This window comes from Plasmodium fragile, assembly GCF_000956335.1.
Source record: "Plasmodium fragile strain nilgiri unplaced genomic scaffold supercont1.18, whole genome shotgun sequence".
NCBI lineage: Eukaryota > Apicomplexa > Aconoidasida > Haemosporida > Plasmodiidae > Plasmodium > Plasmodium fragile.
In genome coordinates, this window is record NW_012192598.1 from 257,387 (window position 1) to 284,480 (window position 27,094).

Sequence of the window (27,094 nt, forward strand, 5' to 3'; positions counted from 1 at the left end):
ATGCAAAGCAGCTTATACATAAATCAAGTAAAAACGCTTGTTGAAAATGTAAGTGACGATTTTTTTAACTTTGATGAGCTTATTGGAGAAGAGGGTATACAACCAGGCGATGGTACTACGGTGGGTGGTACAGGTGGGGTTGCAAGGGGAATTCATGGTGGAGTGGCAAGGGCCCACCAAAAGAAGGTGCACGAGGTGCACTCAAGTCTAAGCTCCAACTGCAGAATAATCAAAATAGAGGACGAAGAAGTTGAAATTGAAAAGTGGAATGAGGTGAGGAACACCCCAATAAATGAATTCATAATAAACGCCCTGATTAATAAGTTTCACTTCAAAACATTCCTTCCTTGTCAAAGTTGTGTATTGAATTATTCCTTGTTGAGCAAGAATGGATCCAATTCGCTTCTCAATGGAGACATATACATTGAAGTGCCAACAGGGTTGGGGAAAACATTGTGCTATATTATAACCATACTGGATTATTTTTTATATAAAAAAGACCAGAATGGAAAACTTTTTTGTCTTATATTAACAGCCACAGAAGAGTTGGTAACTCAAATTTTGGGCGTGCTGAATAAGTTCGAAGTTAGCAACCTACTATGTCAGGGGATAAATACCAACATGTTCCAAATGAACATTTATTTCGATGAGCTGATGGATAGTAGGGACACATTTAAGGACACGAACATTCTCGTGACAACGACGAACAAATTTGAAACCCTCTTCTACAGCAATGAGGAACTTTTTAAAGATTTGAAATTTTTAGTTATTGACGAAGTGGATAAAATTATGTCCTTTAGTAAATCCAACATTAACAGTTTAGTGAACTCGCTATCAGACATTGTGGAGAAGTATCAAATGGCAACTCGTAATTTGTACAAACCAAAGAATTTCCTGCAGAAAATTTTCGTCTCCGCGACTTTGTGTAAAGTGTCGGATAATCTCATGTCTCTGAATCTGTACAGACCCATTTTTTTTTATTACATTGTTAATTATAAGAGAAATGAGGAGTTTTATTTAAGAATCAAGGGGAAATACAGCAAGGTTTATGTAGTCCTCCGATTGATCATGGATATACCCACAAAGGGTGAGTTGAATCCTTGGGGGGTGGACAAGGGGCCTTTTTTTTTTTTTTTTTTCTGGAGTGCCATGTGGCGGCCCCGCCCCGTGAAGGCACCTTTCTCCATTTTCATATCGACGCCTGCTTCCATTTTTACTTCTATTGTCACTTCCATTTTACCCTGCAGACAACCTGAGCATGCTGATCTTTTGCAACAGCGAGGAGTCGGCGCACTTGCTCTACCGGTTCCTGACCGTGTACTTCAGCTACACCAACGAAGACAGCTACGGGATAAAGGAGTACACCCGGAATTTATCCAACAAGAGGAAGAAAAAAATATTAAACGATTTTCTAACACAGAAATTGCACATCCTGATATGCACGGACTCCATTTCTAGAGGACTCGACACTGTGAATGTAAACTACGTGGTGAACTACGACATGCCGAATCACTACAACGTGTTAACACATAGGATTGGGAGGCTCTCCAGGTACGTTATTATATGTTGAGGTGGAACGAAGGGATTTTATGAATGCACCACCACCCTCGCGCTTTTTTCTCACAACGTCAAGTGTGCCCAAAAATGACACGGCACATGTGTGTTTGTACATGTGTTCAGCCATTTTAGACATTCCATAACTCTACCCCCTTTATGCAGACATAACAGCAAAAGAGGAACCGTGTACCATTTGATCCGGAAAAAAGAAAAAATGATCATCAACAAGTCCATAAGGCAGAGGCACCTCAAAGGAATCGAGAAGATGAAATTCAAAAAAGAAAAGCTCCAGGACATGAAGCGGGACATAAAGCATTTGAAGCCTCTTATCAAGGATATTATAGCCAAGGAGGAGGCGGAAGTTTTACGCAGACATAAATTTTATCCCTACGATGAGTTGGTACAGCTTTGCGGGTTAGGGTGACCACATTGGGCGTGACGCACATGTGGATGTTGTTTTTTTTTTTTTTTTTTTTTTTTTTGTCGCATTTCATGGAGAGGAGGCACATTCCACAGTTCGCACATGCAATAAAGGGTGATGAACGGAATGAATGTACGCCGTTTTATTTATCATTTTTTTTTTTTTTTTGTTCAATTACGCGTCTTCTCCAACAGCAAACATAAAGAGATCGCTGCGGTTGCGAGGCCACGAGTTGGTATAAAGTAGACGTATGTAGAAATGTCCATCCACTTTAAGTGCAAATGTTGATTATGTTTTTTTTTGTGTTTTACCTATTTTTTGGGCGTCAGCAGCATGCGCTTGTATGAAGGCCCCAAGGGACGAGTAATATTTTTTGTGAGTCGCTCATGTTTAGGGTGTTCCCCTTGTTACACAGGAAAGGTCATCCGTTCGGGGGCCTCATGTGTCTGTTCCCCCGGGGTGCCCACCTGCGGGTATAGAAAGGGCGCGGAGAAGAAAAGTAACCAATTTATTTGCCCAAAATAGTGGGAAATTGCCTACCGTACGCTGGGAAAAAAAAAAAAAAAAAGGTGGAAAATATGCGGAAAAAAGGAAACCATTTGCTCACTTTGATCACGTTCTCTTTACCATCAGTTGGTTAATCAGCAAAATGAAAGTAGATTAATTTTGTTCCTTTATTGGAAAAAGGGGAAACGCTTAATTTTGCGACAAAAAAAAAAAAAAAAAAAAAAAAAAAAAAAAAAACGCAGTGCACATGGCGGTGTGTACTTTTTTCTGCTTGTCAAACGTTGCGGAGGTAGAAAATGCGCAAAAGGAAAAAATTCTACTTCTGTACAACTAATTGGAACAACGTGTACGTTATCCATTTTGTTGCCCTTTTTGTGTCTTTGCTGTGCCTCTCCTTCTATATTTTTTTTTCTTTCATGGCTCCATTTTTTTTATACACTCTTTTGTAAATTCGTTTCTCCGTTTACGCCTCACCAGCACCTCAAATTGGGGAAAACATAAACGTTAAAAAAAAAAAAAAAAAAAATTGGAAAGACTAAAGGTGTTTTAAATTACGTTTAAATAATTGTAAAAATTGAAATTGGAAGTGTTGCCATAAATTTGTGTAATTTTTTTTCCTTTTTTTACATCTTTTAAAAAACTGAGTTGTCATTATTTTCACCTGTTTTTCTGTCGCTGTAGAAGCAGAATTGCTGTGTGCATTTTTGTCTAAGTGAAAAAAGGGGGATTTTTCGATCTGTTAAACTGCGGGAAGAATCCTTCGCGTTGTAGAATTGCTCACGCGTTGGTACTCAATGTCGTTTGACTGTCCTTGTTAGACACTGGTCAGTACGCTTTTGTAGTGTGCGCGCTTTTGCCCATTGGCACATCGCAACTCCAGCGTAAAAAGTACCATAAGGTGCACTTTTTGCTAACCCATTTTTGGCTATCTTCTCCCCCCAAAATGAAAAAGCTCCTCTTGGTTGCGCTGCTTTACCTGCTGAGGGAGCAGCTCCCCACACACGCAGAAGAACACATCTGTGATTTCACCAAGGAGAAGTACCTTCTGGGGAAGAATGAAAAAGAATACTGTGAGGTGTACGCCAAACCTTTCGATAGCGTAACATTTATTTGTCCAAAAAAAATAGGAGCACAGTGCTTTCAAAATGTAAACACCTCAGATGATATAAGTAAAGAAAAAATGGCTTCATCAGGGCTCTCAATAGATGAGCTGCTATACGGATCGACTTTGTATGGAGACACCCTCCTCATATCACCAACGGTGAAGGAAAGCAAGACCTTCTACTGCTTCTGTAATTTACAAATGAAGGACGCGAAGAAGTTTCTAAAGCAGAGAAAATTATCTAAGGAAAAGGAAAATGCGAAAAAGAAAACCAATGTCAATGTGGACGATTTGCAAAATGAGGACGAAGACATGGAGGTGGTAATCCCACAGAAGCAAGTAGATGCGAATCTAGTTCGAGCATTACACAGGGTAAAAAAAGTTATGAATATAATAGAGCGTGAGAAGAAAAAAGAGGAAGAAGATAAACCTCAATATGAGGAAGACGAAGAAGAAATCGTAATTGATGAGGAGGAAGACGAGGATGGACCAGTGGATGAGAGTAAAGCTGAAAAAATTATTACAAAATATGGAATCATGAAAGTTGTTGTTTCTACGAATGATACAATAACTAAAGGATGCGATTTTGGCAACCATATGGTGAATTATTTTTCTAATCCCTACGCTGTTGAGAGGCATGGAGGCAGTAAGGTGTGCAGAATTGAGGCCAAGCCTGGGGAATTTGTTGGATTCAAGTGTATATATGATAACAACGGCACTGTCGAACCACAAAACTGCTTTGACAAGGTTTTGTATGAGGGTAAAGTAACCGATTTACAAACTCTCATGCCTGGTTATATATCCTATGGAAATAGGCGGAAGGGCAAATACGCTTTTTACTTAAAGCTGCCCCACTTTGTGCAACACAGCTATACCATTCGGTGCAAGTGCAGGTCTAACGTGCACGAGTATGATGGGTACGTCTTCGAGTTGGCCGTAGAGGGCGGAGAGAGCGAAGTTGTTGCCAAGTCCTTCCAGGAGTAGGCTGTACCAGGCGCGGGGGTCAACGCGGCGGAATGTGGACAAACTACCTCAACGATCAAGTGGGTGGACCCCGTAGTGGCTACACCATGTCCATGCAAGTGACTGTGCACCCACCTTTCACCACATCCACGCGAGTGAATACATTTTATTATTATTATTTTTTTTTTAATGCTGAAAAGTACTAATTTGTTAAAAATTAATTGCCCCCAATGAAAAAACAACAACAAAATTTAAAAAATTTCCCCTTTATGATGAAAATAAAAAGTTGGGATTGGTTGAACGGTTACGCCTTGTGCAAATTTGTTTTGCGCTGGGTAGACGCGCTCTAATGTGTGTGTGGGCTTTCTTCACGTCGACTTAAAATTTGTGCTAGATTTGGAGAAAGTTTCATCTTACAGGATGGTGAGAAATGGGGCAGGCATGTGACAATTTCTGTCTAATTGTTCAATCCTCCACTTTTCACGTTTCGAACAAATCACGACATCGCATGTAGATCCCTCCCATCCCTTATTTTAGAACACGTGAGCCTATTCCTGGCGCGCAGTTAAATTCTGCAATTTTTTAAGACAAAATTGGTGATGCGCTAAATGAAAAATGTGAGCGGCGCGCTGGTAATCGCTCAATTTTGAGGATGCTACAATTTATTTTAAAAAGGATAGTTTATTTTGTGCTTCCAAAATTTTGAGGCACCCCAATATATATATTTTTGTTCTTTTTGCATGCGTTGGGCATGTGGAGCTATACACGGTCTCATTTTGATCAGCTGGGACGAACTAAAATTTTGGAGGCGTAGCGACGCGTCTCTCCAAATTTGTCCTTTCCCGTTTGAGCCTTCGTTGTCGACCTTTCGAGCTATTTCGCATTGCGTTTGTTGTGTGTCTGGCGATTTTTTCTTTTTTTGGGTAGCTTGTTAAAAGGGGACAAACAGGAAAGAAAATATTTTTTCAATTTATTTTAATATATAAATATTTTTATATATTTTATTTTGTTCTACTTTTCCTCTACTTTGTGTACATGTTACTGTTTAAACTTTCACGAATTTTTTTTTTTTTTTTGCATCTACTCGAATTCCATATCGCAATGCAGGACAAAGCGTAAAATATCTACAGCTACCTAGTGGTAATTTTTTTTTTTTTTCTTCCATTTTGGTTTTGAATTTCTTATGGGAGTTTACCGAGTAGGCGCTAGTGTGTAAGACGCATATTGGGATTAGCCTGTCGTGTGAAATTTTTTTTTTCCACTCCTGTGGTGTGTATCTTAAAAGGATAGATACGGGGACAAAACAGAGTGAAGAGTCAGAAGAGACCACGTCGAACAAGCATAAGGGGAAGCACACGGTGACAGCAAAAATGAAGACCTTTCCGGTGGTGCTGCTTTTGGTGGTGTCCTTGGCACTCAGGCACTTGTACAACTATGGAATGTTGAAATGTGAGAAATGGGATGTTAGAAATCTTTGCGAACGAGCAAGATGGAGAATGCTTAGCGCGCAAGACGGTGACAATTTTCTACCAAGTAGTAATTCAGCAGATGGAAGAAATGATGAGCGTGGTGTGCATGAACAAATTTCACGTGGCGTCCCAAGAGAACAGGTTGAACTTATTGACCAGGACACTGGAGAGATGATGCTTGTAGATGTGCAGGAGGTAGGTAGGAATGATTCTGAACATGTCACGGACGGTCGACCCTCTTTTCGTGCCACGAATGTTAGGGATGTGCCTATTGACCAAGAGACAGGAGAAATGTTGCAGGAAGATGGTGGGGCAGTGGAGCCAACTGCTTCAAGTTCGATGGGGGAGAAGACAGTGGAAGGTGGCAGCGATGGAAAGGATCTTGTGCGACATAAAGAAGAAGAAGACGAAGAAAAGGAGGGCGACTCCAAAAGAAGCATATCAGGTAATGCAGAGGCGGGACTAAAGAGCATACTAAGTGAGACAAAGACACCCATTAAGGATAACGAGTCGAACCTGCTCAGAAGTATAATTAACCAAATTAATTATGTGCAAGTGATTGGGCAACTGTTACATGTGGCTGACGAAGGGAACAGACAGTCCTTAGCAAGAAGCATCCCGTCGAAGGAACAAAGGGAACGACAGAAGGAACGACAAAATGCTGCACCTGGTGACGATATTTTGTGGGCAAATATCCCAAATGGGGAGAAAAAGGGGGAGGTTCCAAACGGAACTAAGAACGATGGAATGATAAAAGGGTATGCAAATGTGCTGTTAAACGAAGGGAAGAACGTCTTGAAGGCAAACGTTCGTACTTTCCTAAGCAGGGTTTTTAACCTAATCGTTCGCGAAAAGGTAATGACTCGCATGTGTCAAAGGGGGGGTGAGCAGCAGGAAAAGGGGGACAAGTGGAAGGGTGAGAAGTGTGCAAAAAGTTCGAGTGGCGACTGCAATGGGGGGAAGGCGCCCGTACCTGGTGCACCCGCTGACCCACCCGTTGATCGTAAGACCAACCCACCCGTTGATCGTAAGACCAACCCAACCGTTGATCGAAAGGCCGACCCCGCGAACTGCCGACTTCCCAAGCCGAGTGGAACGAAATTCTACCAATCGGAGGACCTTTACCACTACTACAATTCTCTGGAGGAAATGCTGAAAAGCAGAAGCATTCGATGGGAAACAGACCGGGTATCCAGGTACTTCACGTTCTACCCGATCAAAAAAATAAAGGACAACTTGGAAGAGGTGATGGACAATAAGATATTTATAGAATCCGTTAGAAGCATCTTATTCGACTCCCATGAGAAAAACGAAAAAACTGTTTACTCAAGTTTTGCTGTTGTTATTGAGACGCTGTTTTCGTTAATAAAGGAAGAAAAGGTAATTGCTGATATGTATTCTTATGTGAATTTATTTTTTGAAGACCTAGACATTCTAAATTTGAAGGTGTTGAATTTCCTCAGAAATTCTTCAAATGAAAATTATAATTTTTTGGGTCCCCCAGATTTGTCTCTGAACAACTTAGAATATATTTTGGCCAAGATATATTCTCGCTCTGTTTTGGCTAATATTTTAAGCACAAAAATGAATCATTCGGATTCGAAAAATTTTTCAAAGATTCTCATGAGTAGGAACAACGATTTGAGGTTTACTTTTCTGGAGAAGGTGGAGATCGTGCAGTCTGTTATTCCTAGTGAAGGCGCTTCTTCAGCCATGGTTTTAAGAAATGAGGGGGGTCAAGTGGATGTCCCCATGCCGGTGGCGGATGACACGTTGTGTAAATTTATTCCCATTAGGAAGAAGTAAGTCCTTATTGCGCGAGAGGGGGCAGAATATCCAGCGGTGCATGCGCCTCTTCATGCCCATCATTCATTTCCAACCATTCGCTTTTCACTCCCCCCCCTGCAGATTACTGTACGAAAAACTAAGCCTCACGAGGAAAGTGGCCGAAGAAGTAATCCTGGATTACCTGTTCCGATTACTCTTGAGGAAGGTGCATGAATATGTGATGGAGTGATGTTGCAATACGACAGGAGGAAGCAAAAATGGAAGGCCTCAAAAGGTAGCAGCTGGACGGGCATGAGCGACAATCTGCTCTGTGTCCAAGTGGTACATATATAATACATGTGTGAGTGAATAATTTGATCGCCCAAACGTTTTTAGCCCTAATTTGGTTACCCCCTTTTTTGTTGCCCCAACATTTTCCTCTTTTTTTCAAGTTTTTTTTTTTTTTTTTTTTTTGTAAGAGAGAGGGGAATTTTGTGTGGTGCAAAAGGAAGAGCGCACGGATGTCGGTGGGTTCGCCAGCGCCGGCCTGCGTTCCCATTTTTCGGGTCTACCTTCGTTTGACTAGTTCTGTCGCCCGTTTTTTTATTTTTTATTTTATTATTTTTTTTTTGTCAAATGTCCAACTTTAAGAAGATCGCCAAGTGTGTATATTTTTTACTTGTGAATTTTGTCCTCTTCTGCAACTCCCATTTTTCAAAGATATGCAACTTTTTCCATTTCTATAAAAACACAGAGTGTATATATCCCCGTCCGCAAGCGGTATGGTGGATGTGTGAAACACTGGTGCATTTCAGTGCACTGCGCGGGAAGGCAGAAGGTTGGTGTTACAATTGCGGGGGGTCGCCAATCAGTGCGAACGTCATTTGATGAACGGGTACAGTTGGTGAAGGGGCAATGGTGCAACATGATGTCTTCCTATTTTTCTAGATTTAGACACGTTAGGAATGTTTTCCTTTTTTTTTTTTTTTTTTTTGATTTGATTTTTTTTTTTTCTTCTCTTCCCCCCTGTGTGGTCAGTAGTCCAGCAGGGGGAAGGAACCAGAAGTGCAATTCACACATAGTGTATTAATATTACTCACGGGATTTTTGTAACTGTAATGGTTGTTTTATTTTCCGTTTGGGCACTATTTTTTTTTTTTTGTTTGAGTTTTGTTTTTCTGTTCACTCGCAGTCGGCAATAACTCTGCGCCGCTATACCCCCAGCGTGGACTTAAACTTCGTTCTGTGACGAACTCCTGGACATGATTTTAATTTGTCTTCTCTTCTTAACTTTCGTGAGTTATGCCGAATGTGACATCCCGGTTCACTGTTTGAGTAGACATGTGGAGGGGAAGTGGGAAATCAGTTTGGGCCTCCTCAAGGGAGAAAGCAATGGAGTTTCGAATGGGGCACAGGACTACGATTATGAGTGTGGCTACCGCCGTCCGGATGATTCCGTTTACCATGGTGTAATATACATGCACATCTGTACGCGTGTTCGCATGTGCACATGATATAAGTGTGGTACCTCGGAGCGGTGCCCGTCGGGGGTGCTGCCCTTTCCCTTTTAATGCACCCACATATATGCTCTCTTTTTTTTTGTGTGTATTTTTCCTCCCCTCACAGAGGAACTGGACCCTGATCACCTGAAGAAACGTTTCGAGGAGAGAGAGAAAAAAATTATTCTATTTAACACAGACAGGACCATAAACATAATCGAAAATGGACATATAAATCCTGAGTACAGTGGGTTCTGGAGGATCGTGTACGACGAGGGTTTGTACATGGAGGTGTATAAGCAGAATGAAGAGAAAGAAATTTATTTTTCCTTTTTCAAATTTGCAAAAAGGAACGACGCATCTTATAGTTACTGCAACAGGTTGATCATGGGGGTAGTGAATGTGTATCATCTTAATGGAGGTGAAGGAAGTTCTTCTTCGGGGAGTTCCCAAATAGACAATTCGCCAGATCATAATGTAGGAGAAGAGAAGGATCCGCAATTGGGGCACGTTTTCCTCGTCAACAAGGACCATAAAGGGAAGACTGGATTAACCCCCAACAGGTTTAACTTTTTTAAAGAAGGTTTCCATTTTTTCGGCTCAAAAGAAGGTACAAAAAAAAATTCAAACCATTCAATAGACTATTATAATGATAATTATAATCAGCTTGACTTGATCACCATGAACAGGTTCTGCTGGTATGGGAAGAAGGTAGGTACGCCTGATGAGCCTACGAACAAGATACCCGTGGATATCATTTCTCCCCTTGTGCTGGACGCAGAAACGCACAACAAGCATTACGCCAATTTGATGTTGCAGTGGGGCGGTGACAATGCAGGGGGAGGGAGACAGCCAGCGGATCACGAAGAGGTAGATACCAATCAAACAGTTACCCAATCTAAGGTCACCCGCCCAAAGCATACAAACAAATCACACAAAGGGGTGAAGCAGAATAGCATATTTAACACCTATCGTGAGCAGGAAGTCACCTTAGCACAGTTTGATTGGACGAACGAAGCTGATGTGAGGAAGAGACTTAATGGGAACTGGGTGAAAGTTATTGACGACGCGATAGACCAGAAGGAATGCGGGTCTTGTTACGCAAACTCAGCTGCTTTAATTATTAACAGCAGAGTGAGAATTAAATACAACTATATAAAAAATATCGACCGCTTATCCTTTAGTAACAAACAGCTAGTCCTTTGTGACTTTTTCAATCAAGGATGTAATGGCGGCTACATTTATTTGTCCCTAAAGTATGCGTATGAGAATTTTCTGTTTACAAATAAGTGTTTTGTCAGGTACTCCCATTTGTATTTAAATAAGGACAAGAAGAATAGCGCGCTGTGTGATCGATTTGATATGTTTAGGACTTTTCTGCAGAAAGGAAGGGAGTGGAATTATTCAAGTGGGCAGGTAGGCCCACCGCACACACAGAGCAAAGGAGTGCGGCAGCACGACCCTTTCAGGGGGACTCAGCAAATGGTCCTAGGTGAAGAAGTGGATAAATCCTCTGCCCAAGGTGAACAGGGTTTAGGGGAAACTTTTCACAACGGGGAAAATACACACAGTGGGGACCATACGGCCCATGTGGGCCATGGAGGGGACCTCCCCACGGACGTGGAGCTACACGAGGGCTACCTCCCAGTCGATGCCTCCGCGAGGGATGCCAGGGAGGTGGACGTCCTCACACTACACGAGTGCGACGCGAATGTCAAAGTGACAAAGTTTGAGTATTTGGATATAGAGGACGAAGAGGATTTAAAAAAGTACCTATATTATAATGGTCCCGTAGCAGCAGCAATTGAGCCTTCCAAGAATTTTTCCGCATATACGGAAGGCATACTAACGGGGAAGTTCATAAAAATGTCCGATGGCGGGGAGTCCAATGCGTATGTATGGAACAAGGTCGACCATGCTGTAGTGATAGTTGGGTGGGGAGAAGACACGGTTGAAAATTTGAAAAAAAAAAAAAAAAAAATTCACCATTATTCAGATCATCTGGACGATTATGCTAGTGAAAAGGAGGGCGAGGACGCAGGAAAGGTCGTCAAGTATTGGAAAATTTTGAACAGCTGGGGAACCCACTGGGGGTACGACGGCTACTTTTACATTCTTCGCGATGAGAATTACTTCAGCATAAAGTCGTACTTGCTTGCGTGCGACGTGAGTTTGTTCATCAAGCGCAGCGATGAAAGAGTGACGCGAGGGTGATCAGTACTCTCTTTTTTGGAGGGGAAGAGCTAAGGCGAACTCTCACACGCTCCGCGCTTGCGCCCAAAATATATGCGCTTAACTGCGCGAGGAATTAAAGTAATTAAGTCTCACGGGCTTGCAGCTATACGGATGCACTGCTACAACCCCGTGCACCTTTTTTTTTTTTTTTTGTTTTTTGTTTTGGATACTCCACTTGGAACGTGCTAAAGAACTGGGAAAGGGGTAATGGGGGAGGACCCCGTTTTGTATTTCCCCTCCGTGTGTAACTACACAATTTAAATTTTAAAAGCCGCTGATTGTAGTTGCCATTTATTTGTGTTCCTGTGCGTTCCCTTTTAGCTGCTGACCCCCCTGGGGTGTTCCAAACTGTTGAGCTTCCTCTTCTCTAGAAAGCGCTTTAAGGACAACTTAATTTCGTAGTGCAGCTTCTGGAAGAGGATTTGAAAAATGGGATTTTTCCCGGTCCCCAATAAATTGGTGTAAACAAAATGATACTTATCAAAGTGGTTGTTGAGGAATAGTTGCAGTTCGAATATATCATGGTGTGTGCATTCTTCTACTTCTTCCTTTTTCAGAGTTCCTCCAACTTGGTTTGTCTTACCTACCACGTGTGACCTGTCTTGTCTGAGCTTTACAACCGACGTTGTTCGCACTTCCATCGAATGTCCCCTATCACATGAGGTTCTCCCGTTTGTGGGAACCCCACCCCCTCCGGAGAAGGTACTGTTTGATAATTTTTTGGGGGTCACAACAACATTATTATAGAAAGAGTAGTAAGTTACATGGTTGTTAAAGATATGAGTTAAGTTATAAATGTGAACGTCATTATTAATGTTAAAAATGTGCGTATAATTTTTGAAGGCTTCATAACAATTGACTCTCCTATTATGAAATTCAATGTCGGCGTTTATGTTTGCATGAACGTATGATCTGTATATACACATGTACAAGAGTTCACATATGTTCACTCTAAGGGTGCATTTATATTTATATTCCGTTTTTTTACTTATGGTGAGGTAATTTAATCCCTTGTCATAGTAGCACACTAGCTGATTAGTGTTGGACTTATCACTTACGAAAATTAAATCTAAGTAGGAGATGTTAGTGACTAGTGTATCCCATAATTCTTTCAACTTAATTTTATTAATGTTGTAGTATAGGGGGATATGGATAAGCGCCAAGGATGAGAGGATTTTTATTTTATATACATTTGTGTATCTTAGTGTACTTATTAGGTGGTCTAGGATTTGGCTGTGGAGCTCAGCAAAGTTGTGGGTCAAAAAGAAGGAGAAATTGTTGTATATGAGTTTGAAGGCGTAGAGGACATTCCATGTGATTTTATTTTTTATGTGATCCTTTACGATGGATAGGAGGTACAGAATAATTTTTGCGTCCACGTTGTTGCTTGCTTTGTTTATTGGGTTACTTTTTCCTCTGTTACAGTGGAAGATGTCTTTTATTTGTATGACGATGGGGTTTGTGTGCACTTTTTCCTCTCTCTTTTCGGAGTACCCTTGGAAGAGATGCTCCGGGGTTAGTGGTTCCTGGGGGGCATGTCCCGCGTCATGCACGGAAGTGTTCTGCCCCCGACCTGGCTTCTCCCCCTGGCAAGTGTTTTCCTTCTTTTTCTTCTTCCTTCTACCCCCTTCGTTCGGCTCACTGCGTTGGGGAGGATCTTCGTTCCAACTAGCCGTCCTAATAGGTATTCCCTTCTCCTCGTCTGATACCTCCAACTTTTCTGCACCACCTCTGGACGAAAAAAAACGGTCTTCAAAATTATACTCATATTTTACGTAGACGTTTAGGAACAAGTGATACAGTTTGCACTTGTGTGTTGATGTCATTTTCAATTTGCTCTTCTGTTCATCGCAGGTGGTTACCTCGCTGGACGGTTGCCCGTGCGGTGTCTCACCTTGGTGTGCACAGGGAGAGGGCCGATCATCGCTGCTGCTGTTGCTGCTAGCGCTTCTGTTCCTGTTGTTCAGGTTCGTTTTCATCTTTGTGTGCAGTTCTTCCCTCCACAGGGAGACATTTTCCCCCTTGGACACATCTTCCTCGTTAGCCCTGGCACCGTCCTTGTCAGAGTCGTGTGAGGACACTTTGCTGCGTTTACTGCCAACTCTGCAGAGTCCTCCCCCGAGCAGCCCCTTCTTCTGGACCACATTATTCAGGTACATGAAGTACTTCAGGAGAAATGTTGAGGGTAGCAAACTGATCGAATTGAATAAAAAGAAGTTTATATTTTTGCATATAAATCCTACGTACCTAATGATGCAACAGATGGCTCGGTCCTTCTCTACGTTTTTGTTTTCCCGGATGATTAGAAGAAGTATGTAGATGTACTCGATGTATGAAATGAGGTATATGTTGTTTTGGAATTGGTCATGCAGGTTTTCCGCTTTGTGGGCAGTGATGTCTGTAGAGTGGTTGCCCAGGGTGGGGATACTCCTCTCTGTGTCGTTTGACACACCTCTGCATGGAGAAACTTTGGACGCCGCACCTCTTCCCTTTGCGCAGGTGCTACTAGCCGTCGTGTTATTGCTGCTGCATGTGGCGCAAGTTACCCCTTTGTGAAAAAAACCCTCCTCTGCACTCTGATGTGTGCGGTGGTTGCATTCGAGCAGTTCATCCGTAACAGTGTCCCCTCTTGATGTGCTGCTTTCCTGGCGCACGTGAAATAACTTGAGCTCATCCACATCTGCGGACAACTGAATGCCGTTAATAAAATTGATAAATTTATTAATATCTTTGTTTTCTTCACTGTTGTAGTTGCTGTAGTAGGAAAAGGTCTTAATATTGTTTTGAGTAAAATAAAAGGGGACATAGGAGCTAGCGATTTCACATATACAGTTGTATGTGTAATACTTTAGGTCTACAAAGGAATCGTTATAGAATTTGATGATGTGAATGATTATGTAGATATATATATAGTAGAGCTCGAACAATTTCCTTTCGCTTCTTTGCTTTTGTAGTAGGTATGCGTCTTTCCTTTGACTCTCCATGGAGGAGTCCTTTGATAGGGGTTCATCCCCTTGGTCGTTTTCGTACGCATTGAGGGAACTGATTAGATATTTTTCCCTTCTTCTACTTTGCGCAGTTACATGTTCGGTGTTTTTTTTCAACTTGGCTATTTCACCATTGGATGGAAGTAAAACCTGTTTGTTGTTACGATGTGTGTTAGTCTCGCTCACCTGGCTGCTCATCTCGCTTTGGAGGTTCTCACATTTCTTCAATTCCTCCCACTTTGAATTCTGCATTCTATTCTTCCTCTTCATCAATGCACACAATTTGCTCATTTTGTCTTTATTGACATTTCTCGTATTCGTCGCCATTTTTGATAGGGACGTAGAGGAGAACCTGTCCTTATCCTTGTCGTCTTCTTCTCCTTTAGTGTAAGTATGTTTGCTGGGATTTTTATTGGCCATCTGGTCCGCATTGCTCCCCCCTGGGTTGATAATTTTGCATGTTTGTTCTTCCATCATCGGTTGTCCTCGTGAGCATTTAAATGTTGAGTCCGCTATACTGATGCAGCGTACGGGGTCCTCTGTCCATTTCTTCTCCTGCTGCTTCTGCGATTGTAGTTTTCGTTCCTTCTCGGAAATATCGTTTAACACACCTATTTTTGCAGACATGTTGGTGTCACTTGAGTAGGGAGTCACATCCGATGAGTGCTCATATTGAATTGGGTCTGTCGATTTCTCCATTCCCATTGTGCATGCTGAGTGTGAACCCACATGCCTCAATTGACGTTTCATCCTGTCCGTCTTGCTGTTGCTGCTTCTACGACTGTTGCTTTGGTTGGGGGCACTTGCATCATTATCAAGCACATCTTTTTTATCATGCCATCCGTGGCGGGTGTAACTCTCATCATGCACGGACGCATTACTAGGGTATTCATCATTTGTACCCTTTGCCTCTTCTTCGACGAGAACAGGACATCCCTTGCACCTTCCATTCACTTGTTCGGAACTCATGTTCGTGGGGGTTGCATGTATGAACATGTTTGTAGAGGTGCCGTTTATCTGTGGGCAGGTAACCCCTTGTTTGGTTATACTGGTACATATTTTCTTTTTGCATTTTTGCTCAAATGTGTCTAAGTTGCTCGGGAGGGGTGCACTCGGAATGTTCGTTTCGCTGTAGGCGTTGCTTTTGATGTTTTTTTGCATGTCATTTTGTTGCATGTCATTTTTTGACGCGTAACTGATGCCGCCCTGATCTGTGGCGGCTGCCCCCCCTGGGAACCCCCCCCTAGACACGCCCGCTGTCGCGGTGAGGATATTATTATAGTAGACATTGGTTGAATTTATATGCAGTAAATTTATCCTCTTCTCATAATTTTGAATAAATTTTTTATTAAAGGTAAAAATGTACTTGATAATATATTTGCTAAGGGCGGTAATGATGTTACACTTAATGCTATGAACACAGGAGGACACAAGTTTTGTCAATCGCTGGATGTCTTCCACTGTTAGGATTTTAAATCCTGTATAGCTTAAATGGGAGATGCATATGATGGTGTTTAGAAAAATATGTTTCAGTTTGCTTCTTCTGTTTGTGATATCGTTGTGTATTTTATTTATGTTATGAATGTGGACCAGAATGTACTTCCGGAATAGATCAATCATGTCTCTTTCTACGAGTTGCACGAATTGATTCTTCTTGCTCATTTGGCTTGCCTCGCTGTGGGGATGCTCCTGTATACCGTTTGTGCTTGGTTCTGGGGAGGCCCTATTTTGCATGTGATCTTGCTCATGTTTGGACGCGCTTCCATGGGGTGTTCCCCTCGGGGGGTTCGCCAAACGGTTTGAGGTGTCCCTCGTGGAGTTGTTCCCCATGGAGGTATACCCCTCCCTGGAGTAACTCCTGTGGGGACTTACACGCCTTGCTCCCCCCCCACTCTCGCTGCGGCTGTGCACGCTTCCATAGGGTGATCTGTATACACCATGTGTGAAACCAGTTTTAAACACACCGGTGTCGGAGTTATTCTTCGTGAACACTTCATCGCACGGGGGTAATTCTTCTTTTCGTCCACCCAACTGGGCACACAACGTGTGTTCCCCCACGCAATTGTCCCACTTCCTCCCGTTCGAAGCAGTACTATTAAATATGTTGTCATGGCTATATTCATCTTTTTTTTTATAAATTGGAAGTTCGTACTCAGTGGAGTTAACCTCGTAGTAAGAATTGATGAAGCAGAAAATATCAATGACTATCTTAATGGAAATAATTTTTATGTGTACATTTTCCGATTGCAGAAAATACTCCAGCAAAGTTTTAACGTCATTCCAACAGTGCATGTAGCAGAACAAATAATGCTTTAGTGTCTTCTGAAAGACTAATAAGATATTCTTAAAGATTTGAATATCATATGGTATTAAATTTGGTACTACATTGCCTTTGTTTAGGAGATTATTCAGGTGGTTCACATCGTTACGTTCCTGTTGCATGTAGGAAATGATATAATTGTCGTAGAGGTCCTTATACGAATTGTTCATATATTTTTTTTCGTAACGGTAGGTTCTCAGGTTTGTGTTTGAGGGATCTACTCTGTTGGGATGGCCTCTGAGGGGGTAGTCCTGCTCGGTGTTGTTGTCCAAATTTATTTTTTCTTCTTCTTCGCGTTCTTCTTGGCATTGTTGGTGGCACCCTTGTTGGCATTCTTGTGGCTTATCGCCTGGGTTGGTTTTGCGCCTGACTGTGGCCTCTCCGCTTCGCTTCTCACCCAGCAGTTCGTTCCCGCTCTCCATCCAAATGTCTATGCCATCTGCACAGGGCTGATAAAAAATCTTATACAAAAATATCAACATGAAGTATATTAACTGTGCAAAGGAGATGTCGTACAGCTGATTATGCGAAGCGTGGTAGCAGTAAATGTTGTGATCATTTAGGGTTCCGTTGATATTCACTCCGTATATGTTTGTGCAGAGGAAGCGGAAGATTTCATCATTATAATTGCACAGTAGGACGGAAAATATGTTAATAATAACTGTTATCATTGTTATATATTTGGAGCCCCTGGAATACTCATTGCAGTAGAGAATGCTGATTAGCAAATCGTAATCTTCCCTCGATAGAAGTTTCTTATTTATTTGGTCTATGTGTTTGTACAGGTATGATAAATCGTTGTCGCTTCTTTTTTTTCTGACCTTTTTTATGTTTTTGGTCGTATCGATTATGTTTGTATGTTTGCATGAACATATGCTTCTTCTCGTGGATTCCTCTTCTTGTGAGTCTGCCTCTACATGTTCCTCATCATCCTTCCTTTCTTCTTTTCTTTTTTTTTTCTTTTTTCTTTTTGTGGGATTTTTCAGTTGCAGTGCATCTGTTCTCGGAGCCATGTCTGTTCTATCATTGAGGGATTTTTCATGAGCTACCATTTGATCCATGCCATTGGAATGCACGCGGGATGGGGGCAATTGGTGCATCTCCTCAAATATACTCTGCGTACTTTTGTCATTCCGCATGATATATTTGTTGCTATGATTTGGAGTGGCCACCTCTCCTTCCTCGTTATTACTGTCTGTGTGTTCTTTTTCCTTTTTTCCTTTTTTCATATCTGCTTTATTTTTTTGTTTCGTTTTTTTGTCCACCTCCCCCTCTGTGGCGCTCTTATCTTGATCGGCTAGACTTAGGTGGATCATGCGATGTTGTTGGATTGGGAGGTCTTTTCCGGTGCTGTTTGGGTCGTCTCCTTCAACTCCTTTTGGAAACGCTCCCCCCGATCGCTCGTTCCTCTGATCGAGTGGCTGCTCCACCCCCTGCACGTCACTTTCTTCATGCTCCTCCGTGTCCCTAAAGTTGTTCAGGTAATTACTAAGGGAGCTAAAAACGCGCTCATCCTCGTCGAGGTAATCATGGGGGTAGAAGTCGTTATCACTCATTTGCTTCATGCGGAGCATTTCGCTTCTATGGCTGCTCAGGTACACATTACTGTTTGTGTGTCTGAACACCACATTTGCACTGCTAAAATGACTTTCATCCCTTTCCCTCTCTGCAAACTGTGAGATGTATGGAAGGAGGGAGTAACCATAAGGGATTTTCTTTTCTGGTTGTCGATTCCTTTTAGAGGTACCATCCTTCTGGAGTAGTTTCTTAATGCAGAAATGAAAAGCATCACCATGGTTAAAATATATGAGGTACTTTAATAAGTAGAAAAAAAAAAACTTTAAAATTTTTCTTAGCAAATTTTTATACTTTGGTATTAATATCGATTGGGAAACTCTTAAGAAGAATCTGCAAATGTTTAGTCTGTCCGTGGGGGTGTAAAAATTATTTTCCCTATCTACCACGTATGTTCTGGTTATAAGTTTTGTAAATTTTGTGAGTAGCTTAACAATGTTCTGTTCAGTGGCGGCTTTTTTTGCACTAGAGTAGTTCCCCTTATCGTTGGACTCTTCCTTCGCGTAGCTTTCATAACGGTGATCTTGCTTGGGGGTGAGAATTCCACAGTTGGAGTTTCTACCAACAGGGTTATCATTTTTCACTTGTCCATATGTTTGCATTTGATTATCCCGTTGGAAGCTTCCCAGAGGTGATCGTCCATTTGTTCCAATTTCTGCTTCTCTCTTAAGGCTGTTATTCATATCGCTAAAGAAATGAATTGGATGGTGCTCCTTCCCCATGTAGATATTCTGTTTGGTCTGTTTGTCTGGGGAAGACAGACTGGTATAACCTCTACTGTAGGAGTTTTTTGCAACGGTGTTATTCCTGGGCGGGAGGTACTTGTCGTCTCCCTTTACTTGCACGTTTTGATTCTGCCTGTTCAGTTGTATAATTTTTTTGGTTGGATTTTCGTTTGAAATTTCCTTCGTGAGGTTATTCGTTTGCTGATATGGGCATTCCGTGTGGGAGGTGGCTTCGTGTGAGCTGGTTCTGCCGGTGGAATAGCTCTGGGGGAAGGTGACGTGTCCGCTCATGTGGCCGCTAACATGGCTGCCAAGCGGGACGTTGCCGTAGTTCCCCTCCTTGAGCAAAAACCAGTACTTGAGTTGTTTGCAGTCAAAGAGGTACTTGAGACACAAAATGGAATTCGTTCGAATCTTCTGATTCTGGTCATTCATCGTGAGGGTCAGAAAGATCGGGATCCATTTTTTCCTGTTTTCATTGTAGTAGTACAGGATTTTGTCCCAGTTGTTTATGTAGATGTGCGAAAACATTTTGATTAGTGCATGTACACAACAGAGGATATTATTTCGTATGGATACGGCTAACTCCTCTTCTTCTGCTTTTTTTTTGGAGTAAAATTTGACCTGGGAGTCTACTTTCCCGCTTTGCTGCTCAGAGGAGAGGGAGTCCACATCCCTCATTCGGTTTATGGGGCCCAGCTGGGTTGCATTTTTGGCGTATCCGTAGGTGTGCTTCTGAACGGGGATGTCTTCGCTGTTTTTCCTTTTGACAAAGGGTGCGGCACGGAACGATGTCTTCTTCAGCGAGGCGGTCCGCTCATTCGCGTCGTCACTCGCTTCTTCCGTCGTTTCGTCCGTCGTTTCGCTAGGCGCTTGGTTAGTAGTTCGTTTGGCCTCTTCCAGATTTCCCGTATTTCCCGTATCTGCGGTATTTTCCTGACATTCTGTACACGCCGCATTTGTAGCCTGGGCCTTTCCATCTCCAACTTGTCTGCTGCGTGCGGTGTAGCCTGGCCCTTCCTGAGCTTCCTCCAGAGGCACATCCTCCACCTCTGTTATGTCGGCCGCCGTTCTGTCCCCTAGTCCGTCCGCCTCATCTGGGTAATTCGTGTTGACAAAGAAAAACGGCTTGAGGGATTCGTATAGGGGGAAGGCAATGAGTTCCTCCTTCTTTTTGTTCCTCGAAATGATTCTAATTTTGGCATATTCCAAAATCGTTTCGTTGAAGGCATGTATAAAGGGCAGGAGGATTGCCAAGGCGTTTTCATCGTAGGAGTTCAAATCGCGCTGATCCTTTTCGCATTCACCAATGAGTAGATCGCTCTTGAAGTACTGGTATAATTTTTCGAAGAGGGATTTGTACAAATTAAGGAGGAAGAACCACGCCTTGTCTGAAATTGAAATGGGCTTGATCAAAATTAATTTCACAACACAGTACAGACACGTCTTGATTACGTGCAGAATGTACACACCGAGGTGGCGTAAGACCAGGAGGTTTTTTGCAACTACACAAATGCTATATAAAATGGAGGAGTTAAATTTATGCACATAATTTGAATTCAATAGAAGGAGAAACATTTCGTAAAATTTATTTAAATTAAAAAAAAAGTCCTGATAGTTTTTTAATCTTAATTTGGCTAAATACAGATTCAGTTCGGTAAGTTTTTTTTTTTTTAAAGAGTCGTTATTCATGAATACATCATTGAATACCTTGTTGCTGTAGTATCGTATGTTTTGTATTATTATACCCAGCTTGCTTCCTGGGGGGATGTCTCCCATGGTTGTGCTCCGTATGTCGGGGTAGCGTTGGGGGTAGCCACTGGTGTACCCTTCAACATAGCAGTCATGGTCATGGTTGTCGTTTCTACCGTTACTTGTGTCGGCGCCTCCTCCTGTAATGTTACCAATTGGCAAGTCCAATGCTACATCCACTTCACCTCTTGCAAGACCCACGAGGTCCCCCCAAATGGTCGCATTGCATGCCCCTCCATGGTGGTCAAATTGGAACTGTCTGAGCGGATGAATGATTTTCTTAATTGGGTTCAGAAGCTTCACCTCATTGGAGTCATCCGTATTGCACATCGGTGCATTAAGCGGAAGAGCCTTTTTCTCCATTCTTCCAATTTCGTAGCTGAAAGGATTGTTCGTCAAAATGTCTAGGTCCTCGTTTCCACCTCTGTGATTGTGGTGGTGAGGAGGAGCGTTGGAAGTACATCTCGTGTGATGTTCTTCAGCCCGGTTTAGCTGCACACTATGGCATATACTGTGCTGTTTATTTTGGTGTAGCATGAGGGATGATAGGGGTGCTATTCCCTCTTTACCTTTGTTTGCATAATTGAGAAGAAAATTGGCTGGGTTAGAGGGGACATAGTTGTTTCCCTCCCTTACGATGTTGGAGATACCTCTCCTCTTCTGCGTAGTGTCAATGAAGTACCCCTCAGGGGAGAAGGTTCCAATTCTGTTACACTCGTCTAGAAGCATCCCCCCACCTTCCTCCGAATGGATACAAGATATACCACCACTAATCAGGTCCGTGTTGTCGTGTGGATTGATGAGCCTACTTGTACTCATTACGTGTTCTTTAAGCATGAGGGAGTTTCCTAGGTTAATATTGTTCATTCTTCTGTACAGGCTGACTAGCCATTTGGACTTATCATCCACTGTGCTTACGATTGAGTTATTTTGTTTTTCATTTCTCAGATCTATGTTGGTCAGTAGGTGGTCTTCCTCTTTGCAGTAGGGCTTAAAGTTTGTGTCTGCAGTTACTGCACAACTACCCTCTGTTAAACTGTTCCCCTTCGTGGCCCCATTAGGGTTTCCGTAAAATTCAAATTTGTTACCATAAGTCTGGCCTCCGTGAACGATATGACCTGCACAGTTTCCCATCCCTACAGTATTCACATTTAATCTTCCTATGCATTTTTCTCCTTCCGAGTCGTTTATACGGTTGTGTAAATCTCTGTACATGTCATTGGCAAAACTGACCAAAATGTCATGAGGTACATTTGTCCCCTTGTCCACCAATGGGCATTCATTAGTGTGGACATGTCTTGGCACCTCCTCCATGTCTACTCTGTTGATGTGATTCGATTTATTCACTTCATTCATGTCGTGTGAAAATGGTTGTTCGTTCCAATTAGGGTTCACATACCCCTGGTTAAGTTCGTCTTGAATTGTTGCTGGTGAGAAGCTTTCCATACTAGACAGCAGCATCTTGTTTATTTTCGTTTTTCTTATGTAGTCGTCTAATAGGTTTATAGAATTCTGTACATTAATTTGTTTTCCTGGGTTGTTGAAATGAAGCATTTTGTTGAAACTTTGGTTGATGGCACAATTTGTAATTTTTTGGCTGGGCATGTCTTCTCCCCCTGGGTCGTAGCTCTCCTTGCTGGTTCGTAGTTTATTTTGTAGGGGTGGCAAATTATTTTCTCGGAGTGATAGGTGGTTCGCTTTCATTACTTCGTTTGGGAGATTCCTCTGGTGTGTTGGGCCCATTTCGCCGCCCCCCTCAACTCCATCACCGTAGATGAGCACATTTTCGTTTCTAACCAGATTGCAGTTAGAATATCTGCCAAAGATGTTTTCCTCCTGTCCAGTAAACACATTCTTATAATTATGGTCCATGTGTCTTTCTTCGTTGCTCGGCTGGTTACTCACTCGAGAGTCGCATCTATACATGGCGGTTCTGTCATTTAAATTACAAACATTTTGCATATCTAGGAGCAGGTCCTTATTTTTGTAGTGGCCTTGTGGAGGGGCCAAGTGTATGTTGCTTGAAAGTTCATCAGCGGGCATCGTCCCCTCGTTTAGCACCTCTTGTTTTATTTCATGTAGCAAATTTAGTTCTCTGTGTGAGGTGTCATAATCGTTTGCCTTGTTTCTTGGGTGGTTCAATAGTCGGCTGGGTGGGTTACGTCCAATGCTGTTTGTCTTTGATTCCTCTGCGTGTGCATCGGTGCAACAGGTGTGTTCTACGCTGCTGCCCATGCTAATTTCCCCCTTCCTGTGACTTATCACGTGGTCAATCTTAGGCGCTCCGTCCGCTATAAAGGAGCGGAGCGATGGAATTAGGTCTCCATTTACCCCTCCACAACGCACTTCCTCCTTTGGACCTCTGTCCATTTGGTTACTACAATGGCTACGTGTAAGGGTTTTGTGCAAATCTTCAAGTTGAGCTGCACTATAATTTGTGCTACTGTGGCCGACACAACTTTGTACATCATCCATTTGAGGGTTCTTAATTTCTTGCACGTCTTCGAGAAGGGAGATGAACTGAGCTTTGTTCCTTCCGTGCATGATTAAATGGTGGCCCTGATCGGATATAGAATGTACCCCCACATCATCTCCGACACTGCAGTAGCAGTGGTCACTTTTTTTACTTAACTGTTTCATTTTTATATCCATGTGCAGGGGAGTGGGTGGAAGTAATTCCTGCAAGTGATGCATCACATTATTTTGCGCTGCATGCAGTTGGGTTCCCTTTAGGTCTGTCTGCAAATATATGGGGACATATGTCTTTTCCGGGGTATCCGTACATGTTACAATTTGATTTTCTAAGTAATTCATTTCCTTGTGGTTGTTGCACATGCCATATTCGTTGTCGAGTGGGTAAAAATTTTCTACGTTGTGTTGGGTCTCCATCTGTGGTGAAGTTTGCGCTTGGTCGTTTTTGTCTTTCCTTTTGATGCTGCACATGATTATGTTAAATTGTTCCTGCGTGATGCTTGGCGCAGCATTATTGGGGGATCTACTTAGCTCCATGCTGGGAACCCCATTTTGAGTAATATTTCCCTTTGCGTTTAAAAAATCCTTCATGCTGTTTTCCATCTTGTATGTTCACATAAATGTGTGTACAAAAATAATCGTGGCTATCTGTGCCCGTGTGGACACCACTATCAGTACATGCCTGTACCGGTCCGGAAAGGGAAAAAGGGCAGCTTCGCATCACGCTGTGCGTCAACACGGATGTACTCTATCGGTAATATGAAAACATGTAGTGTTGTAGGTCTATGTTTATGCAAATAAGTATGTACGAATAGATCGGTGGGCTTCTTCCAAATGGTGGGCAACGTTGCTGCCCCTTCTTGAAGTGCTCTCTCTGTCTTGTGATGACCACTCCAGGGATCGCTTATCCCAAGTGTTCATGTCGGATATGAAGGAAGTCATGCACACATATTTATATAAAATTCTCACAAAAGAACAAATGGTGGTGAAGCAGTGGCACGAATTCACGTGGGAGATACACTGACCATCCAGTTGGGCTCCACCGCCTGAACAGTCCCACAGCTTCACCACCAAACAAGCAGCGTAAAAAAAAAAAAAAAGCTCACATGAAATCAAGCGGAAGAACGGTTATCGTTTCAACAGCTTACCCTCACGTTCTGTTGTGTAGATATGTTCTTGCAGGTATAAGTATGGCGAAACGGCTCCAAAAAAAAATTTTTAAATTACACGACGGATACAATGAGGTATAGTATATATTTGTTATCAGCTGCTTTTTCTATACAGCAGTTGTTTTGATACAACAAATGGGAGAAGGAAACATACGTTTCTGTACATATATGTGGTGATGTTCTCGAGATAAGTATACATCCACACATGGAACATGTAAAGGTAGTAATATAAGAGAAGAGGAAAAAAACAATCCTTGCGAGTGCACAAATGGGGTTATATTTGTGTAGCAATTAAAATGAATCAATTTATGCAGTCATAGATGTGCTCACTCATAGACGCACTCACGAGAAGGGGACACGGTAGAAGACAAAGTAATATACACAAATAAATATAAAGTAGAAAGGGTCATTGTGGGGAGATGCAGAAGGTGTCTTCTAACACCACATTGGGCTATTATCGTGGAAGGACATTCGGGTTAATTCGATGGTACAGAAGATTGATTCTAATGGAGGGGTAAGTACACATGTGGAAATATGAAGAGTCAAATTTTGATATCTACACATGCTCACAAATGTGTCTGCCTCTGTAGGATCCCCCTTGTTCTGCACACAAACATGCTTAGTCATGTGCAAAAATTTCTTTTTTTGTTGCCTTTCTCTTCACGTATCTGATAGAAGGAGGCGAAAGACAATCTACCCCCAGTTGGTACTTATGAGCTGAACAATTAAAATGGGTGATCACTCAATGGATCGAGGAAATCACGCAGAGGATTTAAAAAAAAAATAGAAAAAGAGGTGAACAATGGAATATTTTAAAGCATCACTTGCACTTGAAATTTTTTTTTTAATAGAAAACTACTCGGTGTTGTATGGGGCGGTGGTGACTCACCATAATGCACACACAAATGGTGTCCCTTTTTCTAATTTTTTTTTTTTTTTTCAAATATGTAACGTTTGAGGAGGTGTCCCACAGAGAAGGATCAAGCCTCTTCCGGACAGTTACAGCGTCTTGCTCACAACTTATGTACAAAAAATGGGCAAGTGGAAATCCCCACTGGTGCATACATTCAGTGAATATATTTAGCATATGGGTTTGGTAGTATGGCCACGCACATATGCAGACAATCGACAAAGGGTATATTCGTTCTTAAGAAAAATATGGTAATGGTGGCGTAATAAGGGGATACATAGGGACACTACGCCTTGTGGCTACTTTGGCATCATGATGAAAGTGTGTAAAGGGGGGTGCCCCATGTGGTATGTAACTAATGGAATTAAGCGCAGGGTTTGTACGGGACAATAGGAATTTACGGCGGGACAGTGTAAAGAAAATACGAAGTCGGTAATACGGAGTGGGGACTCCAGTGTTGGAAGCCGCGGAGATTATTGCATTCACCTTTTAGGTGTTCCTTAACTGCTCAAAGCAGTCCCACTTAGGGGAGGAAGACACGCAGAGGACAGCGTGCCTTCTTTTTATAATACATGTACAGTCTATGCTAGTATGAAGAAATTAAAAGCCAAAAGGGGAACCATCGATGGAACGCTATGCTGCTCCTGTGGGGACATGATGCAGCAGCATCAGAGCGGCTTATGAGCAGAAGGCGAAAAATGGGACAAATTACGGGTTTGAAATTGTACATCGGGGAGGGGGGTAGTACTGGTTACACATTTATCAGCGGTAGGAATTTTTGGCATTAAACAGCTACACGGCGTTGAAATATAACAGATTTGTTCTATCCCACTTTTTTTTTTTTTTTTTTTAATGCACTGGGTTAATGGGGAAGCAGTGTACGGGCAATAGGTTTACGCCATGTTCAGGGTACATTTGTATAACGTATGTGCGGGTAAATTATCACCTGGAGCGTCGCGGCATCTACGTGTGTACGAGTGCGACGCGACATCGGTTACTCCATGTGGCACACATATACACGGGGGAAAAAAACTCGGCTGCGGGAAAAGGTCTCCCCCTCTTTGTATTTCTTGTACATAATGAGAAGGTCGTTATCGATTAGCCCGGTTATGCGCACGCACGCAGGGCACGGATGAGGGTAAAAAACGGGGGTTGCATACAACTGGGAGGTAAACAAACAATTAAACAAACGGAAGTGCGGGACAGGAACTTCCGTGAATTCCTTCAAAAGCGTCCTTGGAGACGCTCTTGAGTTGCAAGCGGAAAAAAAAATATATATAGCTACTCGAGTTAAGTAATAAATTAAAATATACTTGCGTGGTGCAAACCCGGGTGGACGCACGTAAAAAGGGACATGACGGGAAAAAAAAAAAAAAAAAGCAAGCAAATATTTGTACTCACAAGTCTACATACATATACAGGCGCAATTTACTAACAGGGTGTCCACTTGAGCATATGTTTATGTGTACACAATGCGAGCATATGCACATGAACATATGTAGGTAATTGATGAAGTGTCCTTATCTGCTTACGGCTAGAACGGGAGGAGGAGACATTTCGCACAGATCTGCTACCGGTTGTACAATTAATTCATCTACAACATGGCGCGAAAGGTTGCAAAAGAGAAAAATAAAAAATACTAAAATAACAAGGGTAATGCTGAA

The 27,094-nt window shown here is 42.3% G+C and overlaps 5 protein-coding genes across 5 annotated transcripts; 4 read left to right on the forward strand and 1 right to left on the reverse strand.

The window, feature by feature from the left end:
* Positions 1 to 1,981, forward strand: AK88_01992 (uncharacterized protein; the record flags this gene model as incomplete). The annotated part of the gene is made up of 3 exons (XM_012479627.1): positions 1 to 1,087; positions 1,248 to 1,551; positions 1,720 to 1,981. The coding sequence occupies 3 exons, from the start codon at positions 1 to 3 to the stop codon at positions 1,979 to 1,981; spliced, it is 1,653 nt and encodes a 550-aa protein (XP_012335050.1).
* A 1,447-nt stretch (positions 1,982 to 3,428) lies between these two features.
* Positions 3,429 to 4,571, forward strand: AK88_01993 (uncharacterized protein; the record flags this gene model as incomplete). The annotated part of the gene is made up of 1 exon (XM_012479628.1): positions 3,429 to 4,571. The coding sequence occupies one exon, from the start codon at positions 3,429 to 3,431 to the stop codon at positions 4,569 to 4,571; it is 1,143 nt and encodes a 380-aa protein (XP_012335051.1).
* A 1,349-nt stretch (positions 4,572 to 5,920) lies between these two features.
* AK88_01994 (uncharacterized protein) lies at positions 5,921 to 8,036 on the forward strand (the record flags this gene model as incomplete). The annotated part of the gene is made up of 2 exons (XM_012479629.1): positions 5,921 to 7,821; positions 7,928 to 8,036. 2 exons carry the CDS (start codon positions 5,921 to 5,923, stop codon positions 8,034 to 8,036), a joined length of 2,010 nt encoding a protein of 669 aa, XP_012335052.1.
* Positions 8,037 to 9,048: 1,012 nt separating this feature from the next.
* Positions 9,049 to 11,499, forward strand: AK88_01995 (uncharacterized protein; the record flags this gene model as incomplete). Its single annotated transcript, XM_012479630.1, has 2 exons — positions 9,049 to 9,253; positions 9,413 to 11,499. The coding sequence occupies 2 exons, from the start codon at positions 9,049 to 9,051 to the stop codon at positions 11,497 to 11,499; spliced, it is 2,292 nt and encodes a 763-aa protein (XP_012335053.1).
* A 338-nt stretch (positions 11,500 to 11,837) lies between these two features.
* AK88_01996 (uncharacterized protein) lies at positions 11,838 to 23,954 on the reverse strand (the record flags this gene model as incomplete). Its single annotated transcript, XM_012479631.1, has 1 exon — positions 11,838 to 23,954. The coding sequence occupies one exon, from the start codon at positions 23,952 to 23,954 to the stop codon at positions 11,838 to 11,840; it is 12,117 nt and encodes a 4,038-aa protein (XP_012335054.1).
* Between the last annotated feature and the right edge of the window lie 3,140 nt (positions 23,955 to 27,094).